The sequence below is a fragment of the Ostrea edulis genome, chromosome 2 (genome assembly GCF_947568905.1).
Source record: "Ostrea edulis chromosome 2, xbOstEdul1.1, whole genome shotgun sequence".
NCBI lineage: Eukaryota > Metazoa > Mollusca > Bivalvia > Ostreida > Ostreidae > Ostrea > Ostrea edulis.
Window position 1 is genome coordinate 63,288,321 of NC_079165.1, and position 13,900 is coordinate 63,302,220.

At 33.0% G+C, this 13,900-nt stretch overlaps 2 protein-coding genes across 2 annotated transcripts in view; one reads left to right on the forward strand and one right to left on the reverse strand.

Moving 5' to 3' along the window:
* The window catches only part of LOC130046411 (methionine adenosyltransferase 2 subunit beta-like), a 56,713-nt gene that overhangs the window by 41,104 nt on the left and 1,709 nt on the right, over window positions 1-13,900 (reverse strand). The gene's annotated exons all lie outside the window — the stretch shown is intronic.
* On the forward strand, window positions 5,245-10,706 carry LOC130051469 (uncharacterized). Its single transcript, XM_056153424.1, has 8 exons — window positions 5,245-5,267; window positions 5,932-6,007; window positions 6,243-6,344; window positions 8,102-8,203; window positions 8,598-8,804; window positions 8,932-9,099; window positions 9,178-9,363; window positions 10,136-10,706. Exons 1-8 carry the CDS (start codon window positions 5,245-5,247, stop codon window positions 10,577-10,579), a joined length of 1,308 nt encoding a protein of 435 aa, XP_056009399.1. The 3' UTR covers window positions 10,580-10,706.

Below are 13,900 nucleotides of genomic sequence, written 5' to 3' on the forward strand. Positions count from 1 at the left end.
TATGTTTATAAATGGAATATTGGACAATTTGCAGTTTAGTAGACAAACAACAGATACCGGTGTGGGTGTACAATAAGTTCACAGTACACTACCTAACACGAAAGACTCGTGCTTGTTTATAAAAGTCCGTTATAAATATATTTGTATATAAATGCTTCATAGCACCTTAACATATTTTAAAATTATTTTCAAAATCCTTTCATTTGCATTACTACCCATTTTGAAAGATTCATTTTTATTTTGAACATCTTTCCACCCCACCCCCACCCCTTTTTTGGTATACTTTGTAAATTAGCTATTGTAAACTGCTATATATATTAATTATTATATTTTTTCTTATTTTCAGTTATAACAGTTTTAGTGCTTCTTAACAATTCTTGCTGCTGTGGTTTAGATTCAGTGCTTAAATTTTATAGTGAAAGGCATTTGTTTATTTTGTATTTCATTGTTAACTTCTATTTATACAGTATGCGTGTATATATGTATATATGTGTTTTTGCATGCTTACTTTTGTGATATTTGTATTCTATTTTGTCTGTGATAGTCGGTTTAAGAGCTCTGTAGAGCTCATAATATTTGTTTTATGCTTGTACACAGTGCCAACTTTAAATAAAACTTCAAAGAAAAATAATAAAGAGGAAAAAATCCTGACAATATACGTTTGTAATCTGAGGGTTGTTAACTCATTGTCGGGCGGATAAAACTGCATGAAATTTAGACAGGATGCGATTTTCACTCATTGCATGTTTATGTTTATTGAAAATATATACATATCATCAATAAAAAGATAAATCACATTCAAATTATATGCAATTTTTTTTTTATTACAAAATTTGCCCCAAGAAATGTTACCATTAATGTTGTATGAAAAGTTCATTTTTGTTGTTTATTCTATCCCCTCGAAAATGGAGATATTGTTTTGCTGCATATAACATTATGTAAAACTTATACGGTACCAATTTTGATGCACCAGATGCGCATTTCGACAAATAATGTCTCTTCAGTGATGTTTGAAATCAGAAATAGCAATGAAGTTTTAGAACTATTATAGCTAAAAACAGCGTGCCAAAAAAAGTATATGAGAAAAATCACTGATTTCATTTGAACATATTTCAATGTTATGATATTATCAACGAGAATCATTATCAGTTTCTCTCTAATTAAAAGACTATAGTGGAATATTTATTAATCTGTCATATTGACCTTAGCATGGTTCATTAAAGGGACACGGACACAATTTGAGCCAAAAAATTTCAAATTTTATTTTTCCATTTTTAATGTTTAGAATGCTTAGATTAGGTATTTCTAATTGTTAGCAAAAATTTGAATATCAGTGGTAAAGCTCACAATTCACAATAAAAATGGAAAAATAAAATTTGAAAATTTTCAGCTCAAATCGTGTCCATGCCGCTTTAACAGAGCATTTGTGATGAGCATCAATAAGTGTAGTGCTTTAATTGCTTAGTAGTGCTTTGCTTGCTATGCAAATTCAATATCAGTACAGTAAAAACCAAATGAAGCATTTTTAAATGTGTTTTATTTAGCAGTACTTATGTCAAACAAACATTTACCATCATACAGTTTTCAATCACTCAAATAAATAAATGAATTATACAGTCAAACATTTTCCCCCAACACCGCTGAAGTAACACTTAACACAACAGAACAGAAATTAACATTAGATGTCAACAGGTCCATATAACTACGAGCACATTCTCAGCAGCTGGGTGGTGCTGATCTGTCTGGCATTGTATTCCTCCCAAAGTTGGAATAGTTTACCGTTGAGTCTGGAGGACTGTTTCCTGTGTAGTCTCTCCATCTTCCCTTCTGTCAGCAGCCTGGCCTGCATGGGGATGGCAGTGACCCTGTGTACAGTTCTTGTAATAGGAGGTAAAATGGGACTCGTCCTCTGGAGTTCATTCTAGAGTTGATTTGGTTGTGCCAACCTTCTAGATCATTGTTTGTTTTCCCTGAAATAGCATATAAATCAAAATGTGTATAAATGCACCGTTTTACACGCCATATACACTACCATTCAAACTTTCATATAATATAAGGGACGAGATCAAAAGTCCAACGTCTGACACAAAAAAATCTAAATTCACTAGTTTTCACGAGACCACTCCCCCCCCCCCCCAAAATCGAAATGAAACGAAATCTACCGAAGCGAAACGAAACCTATCGAAACTTATTTCATACGAGATGCCTGCTGTTGTAGGCACGGTGAAATAAATACAGTACGTATACTTTGGAGTATTTCTAAGAATTCATAATTTTTATGAATGTACACAGTACACGTACAAAGATTTATTTTGAATTTTTAAACTATTAATCATGCATGTGCTTTAATTATGATGTTACAGCTTGGAGATAATGAATTTGTTTAAATTGTGACGTTGTTTTCGTGATTATTTTGCCACAATTTATATGACGTTATAAGCGTAACGTAAAGTGACAACAGTACCGTGCGCGACGTCTATACAACTTCCTTGTGTGTCAAATAAACGTAAAACTATTCTACATGTGTACAAAGTATAACATTTATTCATGAATTACAGTTTATTCTAGTAATTCCGAAAGTTAACACTACATCTTTTCATTAATTAGATTAAAGTCAAATGTTCGTTACTATAATTTCTGGTATCTTCTAATCTCTCGATTGTGAATATATTAACGGTTTAAGGCATGAACTTCAAACTGAATATGAATCAAAAAATCAAAATACAAAACACTAAACATTTGAAACACATAGCAAAAAAGAATGTGGCAACAATTTTCGTTATTCAAATGTTTGTTTCATCAATGCGAGAAGTGATTAAAAATCGAATGGCCTTTGTCGGGTTTGATGTTCTATGTGTTCATCGATGAAGTACGTGGGCCCTTAAGCATCCATGGCGCTATTTTTACAATTTCAGAAACTGTATCCATGCACTCTGTGGTATATGAAAGTTGTATGAAACGTCATTTTCATTAGCCGGGTCATTTGATTGTCAGCACGTCGCCGGGTATACCCAGTTCGAGTCGGCCGGATTTTTCAGAATCAAGTATGCTAATTACAATATTAAATTTTGTATAATATTCAAAATCTTACTGTAGATTCATCCTCCTGTTCATCTTCATCATCGGGTTCAGCAACTGATGAACCAAGGGAGGCTATTGACACGTGAAATGTGGCATCAGCTGCAGCTACAAACTGAAAGAATATAATATATTTTTATAGAAGTGTCTAATAGGGATTCATCTACTGAGTGTTCCTGACATGAAGAATTAATTTATCCATTTTAAAACCTTAATTGTCCTATGTGGAAGCAAATGTCAAGGATATTTCGTTACTAATTTCCAATTATATGTTCTTAATTATTTCAAGATGTTTAATACAAATGTTCTTAATGTTATTGCATTCATGTAAATATAACGTATACCAGTACCTCTTCTGTATCAGTAGGATTTTCCAAGCACCGGGCGCAAACCCACTGGAGGTCTTCTTGCAGTTTCCCTATTCGTCTATACTGGTCACGGCTGATTCCTCTCATATTATTAAAATTTGTGTTCCATTACATTGTTCATTTGATGGAATTTTTTAATCATTACTATACAACTGCTTTCCATTCTTATTTTTCATTAAGTAAAAGAATAAAATCATACCAGTATTACATGCTCTGTGTTGCCATAGTTCACATCCTTCACACTGGATGGCCTCTTGTCTGGGGCGAACACTCTTATTGCATGCAATGCATTTGTCTGTGAGAATAAAAAAAAAATCAATGCACAAATAATTGTAATGATAACTTACATTTTAACTAGCCGATAATTTTATTGTATGCATGTGAAATCCCGACATCTATATCAACTATCCATAGTATTTGATACAGTATTATTATTTTTCTATAAAGCTACATTGTAAGTACCTTTTAAAAAGAATAACGCATAACATAAGGAATATGAAATGTTTTATAGCGGTTTTCCAATTCGATACGACGTTGCTCAGAATCAGTACATGTGGTTCTATAAGATGTAATAAAAGTTTTATTTATAATAGATCATTTGTATAGAAGAATTACATATTTATGTTGATAACGTACATAGCATCTGCAATTTAACGTAAGATGCAACTCTGGAAGGAGAACTTGTTACTTTTTATTTGCGACTCTATAAAATATAAAGCATGTAGAATCGAGGGATGGGGGTAGGAGCTGCCCCCATTTTGTTAAACAATGGACATATTATAATGCAAATAGTGATATATTTAAATTACTTATTGAAAAAAATATATCAGAATTGCTATTATTATTACAAATGTAGAAAACGTAATCAATATTAATATTTGATATATGACATTTAAGCGTAACAATAGAATACCATGCCAGAAATATTTTTTTCTCCGTCCAAGGAGTAGTTTTCCAGCTACATGGAATATATACTCCAAGACTCTGTTTCCATTCAAAGTTCTTAAATTGCGGCATATGATATGAATTTTCGTTTTGAAATGCCTTTTGCTATAGTAACTATGTCACCTTTATTTTTCTCTTATTTACGATTATTTACCTATATGAAAGAAGGGTAACATTAGACTACTATATTCTTTCACCAAATAGAAACATGAAATGCATTTATTATGGGTGACAGAGAATGGGTGTGTTTCATATATAAATCACTAGAACAGTTGCAGGCTATATCTTTTTACCATCAACAATTAAGTTATGGAATGTCTATAGATCAGAGAAAATGTTTGGGTTTTTGATTTATTTTTTTTACCAAAAATTAACACAATTAAAAAAAAACTAAGAGATCTAAAGATCTAAAATATATCTTAGAAATAAGGAACAATTGTGTGATCCCGGGGGGGGGGGGGGTTGCCATATTCTCAAATGTACTCTCTGGGGGAAGGTAAGTGTAACCCCCAATAGAATGCTTTTGACGTCTCTGCATCTTCCCTCTTTTATTCATTTTAGCCCCCTTGAAATGTACTTGATTATGTATAGGCACGTATCGTGTCATAACAGAAATTGCAATGACAAGATTTAGACCCCCTCCCCCTTTTTGCCACAAATTTACAAAATAATTTGAGTAAAATTCCAAATGTGTAAATGTCAGTTTAAAGATTGTTTGTGACGACGAATTTCTTTATGGTTATAATACTTGTATTTGAAACTATAAAATTTGTGGGCAGACAGCTGAAAATCTGTCAGTGGCCTCTCACTTACAAGTACAGGCTGGGATAAATTTTACTCGCCAATCAAAGAGATGGACATTTTCAAAATCCAGAGGTATCAGTTCGACATACCTATACTACATCGTGGCAGAACTTTTATCGCTGAATGTACTACATTGATATTGAACAAGTAACTTCTGATATTTTATTATAAATCTGACTGTATTAAAAAAGATCCTGAGGAAATGTAGGCAATATATGATATATGCTAATTTCAGTCATAAAACACGTGAAATCCTGGAAAATGGGGGTGGGGTGGGGGGTGGGGGTGTTGTTAGTTACTGTAAATATCAAAATGTATTTATAACCGATGAGCTGTATAGCTTAAGGAAATAAAAAATCTGAATCTGAATAATCTAACTGCGTCTCGGGACAGCCCCGCCGTAGGAAATTACATCACTTTAATGATAGAACATTATATCGGGGAGGAGGGTGTCATCCTCTACTTACAACATTAATTTTCTATTATTTTTACATGCAAATTTGGTTATTTTCACGTGTATGAAGTAAACTTATACATTGGGATTTTTTTTATTAACGTTAACATATTTGTTGGCGTGATTGCTGTGAAATTATACAGCAATATCTTTGCGGCCTTCTGCACTGTTGATAATGACGCTTCTCGAATATACTACCCGGAAGTCTTAAACTACTGCTAAGCAAGCGCACTACGTTCCGGATCAAGGAAAGATAACTCATGTTTTCGGATTGGCCTATAGACGAATAGGGAAACAGCAAGAAGACCTCCAGTGGGTTTGCGCCCGGTGCTTGGAAACTCCTACTGATACAGAAGAGGTACTGGTATACGTTATATTTACATGAATGCAATAACATTAAGAACATTTGTATTAAACATCTTGAAATAATTAAGAACATATAATTGGAAATTAGTAACGAAATATCTTTGACATTTGCTTCCACATAGGACAATTAAGGTTTAAAAATGGATAAATTAATTCTTCATGTCAGGAACACTCAGTAGATGAATCCCTACTAGACACTTCTATAAAAATATATTATATTCTTTCAGTTTGTAGCTGCAGCTGATGCCACATTTCACGTGTCAATAGCCTCCCTTGGTTCATCAGTTGCTGAACCCGATGATGAAGATGAACAGGAGGATGAATCTACAGTAAGATTTTAAATATTATACAAAATGTAATATTATAATTAGCATACTTGATTCTGAAAAATCAGGCCGACTCGAACTTTAGTTGGGTATACCCGGCGACGCACTGACAATCAAATGACCCGGCTACAGTACAGTAATGAAAATGACGTTTCATACAACTTTCAAAAATATACCACCGAGTGGATACAGTTTCTGAAATTGTAAAAATAGCGCCATGGATGCTTAAGGGACCACGTACTTCATTGATGAACACATAGAACATCAAACCCGATAAAAGCCATTCGATTTTTAATCACTTCTCGCATTGATGAAACGAACATTTGAATAACGAAAATTGTTGCCATATTCTTTTTTGCTATGTGTTTCAAATGTTTTGTATTTTGATTTTTTGATTCATATTCAGTTTGAAGTTCATTCCTTAAACCGTTTTAAAATATATTCACAATCGAGAGATTAGAAGATACCAGCAATTATAGTAACGAACATTTCACTTTAATCTAATCAATGATAAGATGTAGTATTAACTTCGGAATTACTAGAATAAACTGTAATTCATGAATAAATGTTATACTTTATACACATGTAGGATAGTTTTACGTTTATTTGACACACAAGGAAGTTGTATAGACGTCGCGCACGGTACTGTTGTCACTTTACGTTACGCTTATAACGTCATAAATTGTGGCAAAATAATCACGAAAGCAACGTCACATTTTAAACGAATTCATTATCTCCAAGCTGTAACATCATAATTAAAGCACATGCATGATTTATCGTCAAAATAAATCTTTGTACGTGTATAGTGTACATTCATAAAAATTATGAATACTTAGAAATACTCCAAAGTATAGTACTGTATTTATTTCATCGTGCCCACAACAGCAGGCATGTCGTATGAAATAAGGGTCCCAGTTTCGATAGGTTTCGTTTCGCTAATCTTGACATCTATATGCGAAAATTTTGATTTATATGCGAGGAATCTTCATATTCATATGCGAAAAATTGTATTTTACTCTATTATATATAGAGAGAAGCTTCCTCTACTCTTCTGGAGTACCAACACATGTGGGACGCGGGACAAAATGAAATGTATATTCTATATAGTAAATTTTATGTACTTTCTGTAAGTTACATTCATTAAAATATTCGCGTTGGAATAATGCTTAGAAATAAGACATAAAAATATGGTAGAAATGTTTTTAAAAGGCGCTTTTGTAGAATAAGGACATTTCACTGGACACCGATAAAATCAATCTACTTCATGAATATACTCAGAATTATATAATACTGGCATACACTGTGCTCCACGATATATGTACGTTATAAATGTAACAAGTATAGTCAACTTATATATATTCTTTCAGCCTGTAGCTGATGCCACATTTCACGTGTCTATAGCCTCCCTTGGTTCATCGGTTGCTGAACCCGATGATGAAGATGAACAGGAGGATGAATCTATGGTAAGAATTTAATATTATACAAAATGTAATATTATAATAAATATGAGATGAAAGAAATGAAGAGCAGTTTCTTTATGTTTAATTATATATATATATATATATATATATATATATATATATATATATATATATATAGATAGATAGATAGATAGATAGATAGATAGATAGATAGATAGATATAAAAAAAAAAACAACTCTAAACACTTTGTAGAAATATTTCGACCGTGTTACCGGTCTGATAATGTAGTTAAACATAATATGTAAATTATATATCATATTATATATATATATTTCCAGCCTGTAGCTGCAGCTGATGCCACATTTCACGTGTCTATAGCCTCCCTTGGTTCATCAGTTGCTGAACCCGATGATGAAGATGAACAGGAGGATGAATCTATGGTAAGATTTCAACATATGATATTATGAATATGAGATGAAACAACTGAAGAACAATTTGTTCGTGTTTTAACTCTGGTCTAATGACCAGTTACTGGTTCTATGGTAATGATAATGTAGTTAAACGTAATATGTAAATTGTATCTATATATATATAACAATAATAATAATAGTTACTTTTCACAATGATCGGTAAAAGTAGAGGTAAAAGATACACGAAGACGTTTAGTAAAGCTTTAGCGCTTTCATTTCAAATTTTCTGAAGATTTGAAATGAAAGCCCTAAAGCTTTACTAAACCTCTTCGTGTATCTTTTTTATTTTTTACCTATATATATATATATATATATATATAATTATGAATTATAATTATATACTCATATCATATATTTATTCCAGTCTGCACCTGATGATCAGTCATTTAATGCTGATGGCTCTTATGCAATACCAGACCCAGTTCAGGAAATGTCCATCCAAGAAGATGCCATTGAGGATATACCTCAGCAAACTGAAGATCCTCGGCCGGAGTACCAGATGATTGACTGTGGTACCAAACGAGGGAAGCAGAAACTTATAGACAAAAGGGGATTCCAGTACACATTGAGGGTAACAACTTATGTCTTTTTACTGTATAATTAATTGAAATCAAATGCTTAATAAATAATTATTTAGTTAATGATATCATTAATGGTGAAGAGATTTAAAAATATACAAGTTTATTAATTAATTTCAGAGGACAAAAGGAGATAACTATGCATACTGGAGGTGCAACAAGAGAGGGAAGACTCAACCCTGTCCAGCCACAGTAATTCAGCGGGGAGATGACTTCAATGAGGGAGGGAAGAAACACAACCATCCGGCAGAGCCAGGAATTCATCTAGCTGTGCAAATAACAAGCAAGGTAGGTACATTTTCAAATGCCTGTGTGTAGGATTTTAGAAATGTGCAGCAATAATGTCAACCAAATGATATTTTATAGGTAAAGCAGAGTGCATCTATGAATATCTTCACTCAGTCAGCCCCAAGGATTGTAGAGGAGGCGATGGCAGAGACAGGTGATATTGATGCTCCTCCTGCCAGCAGACCAAAACCATCCAACCTGATTATAATAATAGGAATAATTGGCCCTTTTTTCTTCGAAGACACCGAAGGCGATGCAGTGACGGTAAATTCTGAACGATACTTAAAGTTAATAAAATCAAAATTTCTACCAGCTCTTAGACGAAAAGTTGTAAATTTCGATAATGTGTGGTTTCAACAGTACGGTGCTACGCCACACACTGCAGGTTGTGTTCTTCAGTGGCTTGACAACACGTTTGGTGATCAATACATTTCTTATCGTACCGCAAATGTTTGGCCACCGCACTCCCCCGATCTGAACCCCCTTGATTTCTTTTTGTGGGGTCATCTAAAAGACAGAGTGTACTCTCCTTCCCCACAAACAACAAAAGACTTAAAAACAGCAATTACACGAGAAATAAGATCAATCCCTGTTGATACATGTAAAGCTTTAGTAAAAAACTTCAGAAATCGTGTTCAAATAATGTTAAAGACAAAGGGACGTCATTTGGAACATATGTTGTAAAATGACATATATTATTCCGAAGAAAGTTTTTGTTGATTAACAAGGAAGCTGTGACAAATGTATGCATTGACAAAAAAATTAAATCCTTTTTGATATATGTTGTAAATTTCATAATTGTAACTTAAGGTATTAAAATTTTATAACAGTTTAAAAGTGTAACATATGTTTTGGATCACCCTGTATAAAATAAGGGTACCCGTTTCGATAGGTTTCGTTTCGCTTCGGTAGATTTCGTTTCATTTCGATTTTTTGAGGGGGGGGGGAGGTCTCGTGAAAACTACGTGAATTTAGATTTATTTTTTTTTGTCAGACGTTGAACTTTTGATCTCGTCCCTTATATCAGAATTGGTAGTGTATATGGCGTGTAAAACGGTGCATTTATACACATATTGATTTACGAGTTAGAATTGACACCATGGATGAATTCATGGGATATGTTTGGAGGCAATGGTTTAATAATTCAATATTTCATGTGAAGAACTGGAGTGTATTTATGGCCTCTGTGAGAACAAACAACGATCTAGAAGGTTGGCACAACCGAATCAACTCCAGAATGAACTCCAGAGGACGAGTCCCATTTTACCTCCTATTAAAAGAACTGTGCAAGGAGGCCACTGCCATCCCCATGCAGGCCAGGCTGCTGACGGAAGGGAAGATGGAGAGACTACACAGGAAACAGTCCTCCAGACTCAATGGCAAACTCTTCAAACTTTGGGAGGAATACAATTGCAGACAGATCAGCACCACCCAGCTGCTGAGAAAGTGCTCATACTTATATGGACCTGTTGACATCTGATGTGTTGTGTTAAGTGTTAATTCAGCGGTGTTGGGGAAAAATGTTATTTATTTGATTGATTGAAACTGTATAATGGTAAACGTTTGTTTGACATAAGTAATGCTAAATAAACCACATTTAAAAATGCTTCATTTGGTTTTTACTTTACTTTTTTACTTTACTGATAATCAATTTGCATAGCAAGCAAAGCACTACATAGATAAGAAAAGTAAGCAATTAAAGCACTACACTTATTGATGCTCATCACAGATGCTCTATTTAAGGGGCATGGGCACGTTTTGAGCTGAAAATTTTCAAATTTTATTTTTCCATTTTTATTGTGAATTGTGAGCTGATATTCAAATTTTTGCTAACAATTAGAAATACCTAATCTAAGCATTCTAAACATTAAAAATGGAAAGATAAACTTTGAATTTTTTTGGCTCAAATTGTGTTCATGTCCCTATACTAAAGTCAACATGACAGATTAATAAATATTCCACTATAGTCTTATAATTAGAGAGAAACTGATAATGATTCTCGTTGACAATATCATAACATTGAAATATGTTCAAATGAAATCAGTGATTTTTCTCATATAATGTTATATGCAACAAAACATTATTTCCATTTTGCTCTTTTCGAGTGAATAAACAACAAATAAACGACTTTTCATACAACATTAATGGTAACATTTGTTGGGACAAATTTTGTAAAAAAAAATTATATATAATTTGAATGTGATTTATCTTTGTATTGATGATATGTATATATTTTCAATAAACATAAACAAATCGCACCCTGTCTAAATTTCCTGCATGCAGTTTTATCCGCCCGCCAATGAGTCAACAACCCTCAGATTACAAACGTATATTGTCAGGATTTTTTTCCCCTCTTTATTATTTTTTTCTTGAAGTTTTATTTAAAGTTGGCACTGTGTACAAGCATAAAACAAATATTATTAGCTCTACAGAGCTCTTAAACCGACTATCACAGACAAAATAGAATACAAATATCACAAAGGACAATTTGAGAAGTTAAGAATTAAATACAAAATAAACAAATTCCTTTCACTATAAAATTTAAGCACTGAATCTAAACCACACCAGTGAATTGTTAAGAAGCACCATAACTGTTATAAATAAAAATTAGGAAAAAATATAATAATAAAATAAATAATATATAGCAGTTTACAAAAGCTAAAATAATGGGTAGTAATGCAAATGAAAGGATTTTGAAAATAATTTTAAAATATGAAGCATTTATATACAAATATATTTATAACAGACTTTTATAAACAATCACGGGTCTTTCGTTTTAGGTACAGTACTGTGAACTTATTGTACACCCACACCGGTATCTGTTGTTTGTCTACTAAACTGCAAATTGTCCAATATTCCATTTTTAAACATAAAACAAAGTTTAACAAGTATCTAGTCATTGTCTAACAAAATTATTATGAAGTCCCGAAACGTGTTACCTGAAGTCCCGAAACGTGTTGTCTAGTCCCGAAACATCCGGGTCCCGAAACGTCGGGCTCCCTAAACGTCCGTAATTCGTTTAAAATAAGGGGCAGCTCCCACCCCCCTCGATTCTACATGCTTGATATCTTATAGAGTCGCAAATAAAAAGAAACAAGTTCTCCCAGAATTGCATCGTACGTAAAATTGCAGATGATATGTACGTTACCAACTTAAATACGTAATTCTTCTATACAAATTATCTATTATAAATAAAAAATTTACTACATCTTATAGAGCCACACGTACTGATTCTGAGCAACGTCATATCGAATTGGAAAACCGCTATAAATCATTTCATATTCCTTATGTTATGCGTTAATTTGATATCACTGAAATAAAAAAAAATATATACATGTTCTGGAGACAGTACTTTTCATTTTCGTGCATAATCAGAGTCCTAACTATATGCAGTTTATATGGGTAAATATATTTTAATTTCTTTTTAAAAGGTATACTTAGCTTTATAGAAAAATAATAATATTGTATCAAATACTATAAATAGTTGATATAGACGTCGGCGTCACTAATGCACACACATTAGCTGAGAAAAACAAACAAAAATTTCAATTTTCAGAGCAGCTTAATTATAGACCAATAACCATGACCAGTTCTACCTTTCTTAAAAAATAAATGTTAATGGAAAAAGTTAATTAACATTGATGACCCTAGCAGTTACAGAAGTGAACACCATATTGATGGTGTCAATTGTCGATGATGATAAAAATGGATTTTGTGATCGGTAACAACCACCAGTAGACAGTCTTAGAATTATTACAACTCCTCTCTCTCTCTCTCTCTCTCTCTCTCTCTCTCTCTCTCTCTCTCATATTCTTTTCTCTATTTTGTAGACAACTGTATGAAGTGCCAGTGGGTTGGTACGACATCGACAGGAAGCTATACACTGTGAACATTGGCAACACCGAACATGTAATTCAGGTACATGAAATGCACAAATATTATGGTAAATTATAATTAAATAAAAAAAAATTAAATTCCTTGCGTTATGTAAAGTAAGCTTCAACCACTCAAATCTTATCTTCCCAAGTCAAGGATTTCTGATCCGCTCCGCTCCACATAAACGTTTATGTGGAGCGGAGCGGATCAAAAACCCTTGACTTGGGAATATGTTCAAATCTCTAAATCAAGGGTATCATTCAATTACACTTATTTAAATATCAAGCCTTGATTTTTCGAAACAATCGTGTATTTTATCAATACTAGTAAAAATTTGTGCATTAATTATAATACAGTTTAATTTGTTGTACGTTGTGATGTGGAGAAATAATTTACATTAATGTTCTTTAAGCAATGTCAAAAATATAGACATTGACTGTTTATATTTAAAGGCATCTTTATTCGAATGATGAAAGCTTAATTTCTGATAATTTATAGGAATCAGTAGTCAACGGTATCGGGAACTGGCTAGACAACAGGAGAGTTTTGAGTGGACATGTGCTGACTGCAGCGGAACTACAGATGTTAACTTTGAAACAAATAATATTGAATTTCACATTTAACATGCCTTATACCACCTTCACACTCACGGATTTTTCTTATGAGTCCTTACGGATTTCCGACTCGTAGTCAACCGCAAGCATTCGTAAATCACTCGTCGGTATCCGTTAATAACTCGTCACAACTCGCACACACTCGTAGGGATCCGTGAAATTAGGGGCAAATTTTTTGACATGTCAAAAAAAATTCACGATTGTCCACGGATTTCATTTTCCGTAAATAACTTGTAACAATCCGTAAGTATCGTAAACTGATCGCAAGAACACGTAAACTGCTCGTACATTTGTAAGAATCCGTAAAACAC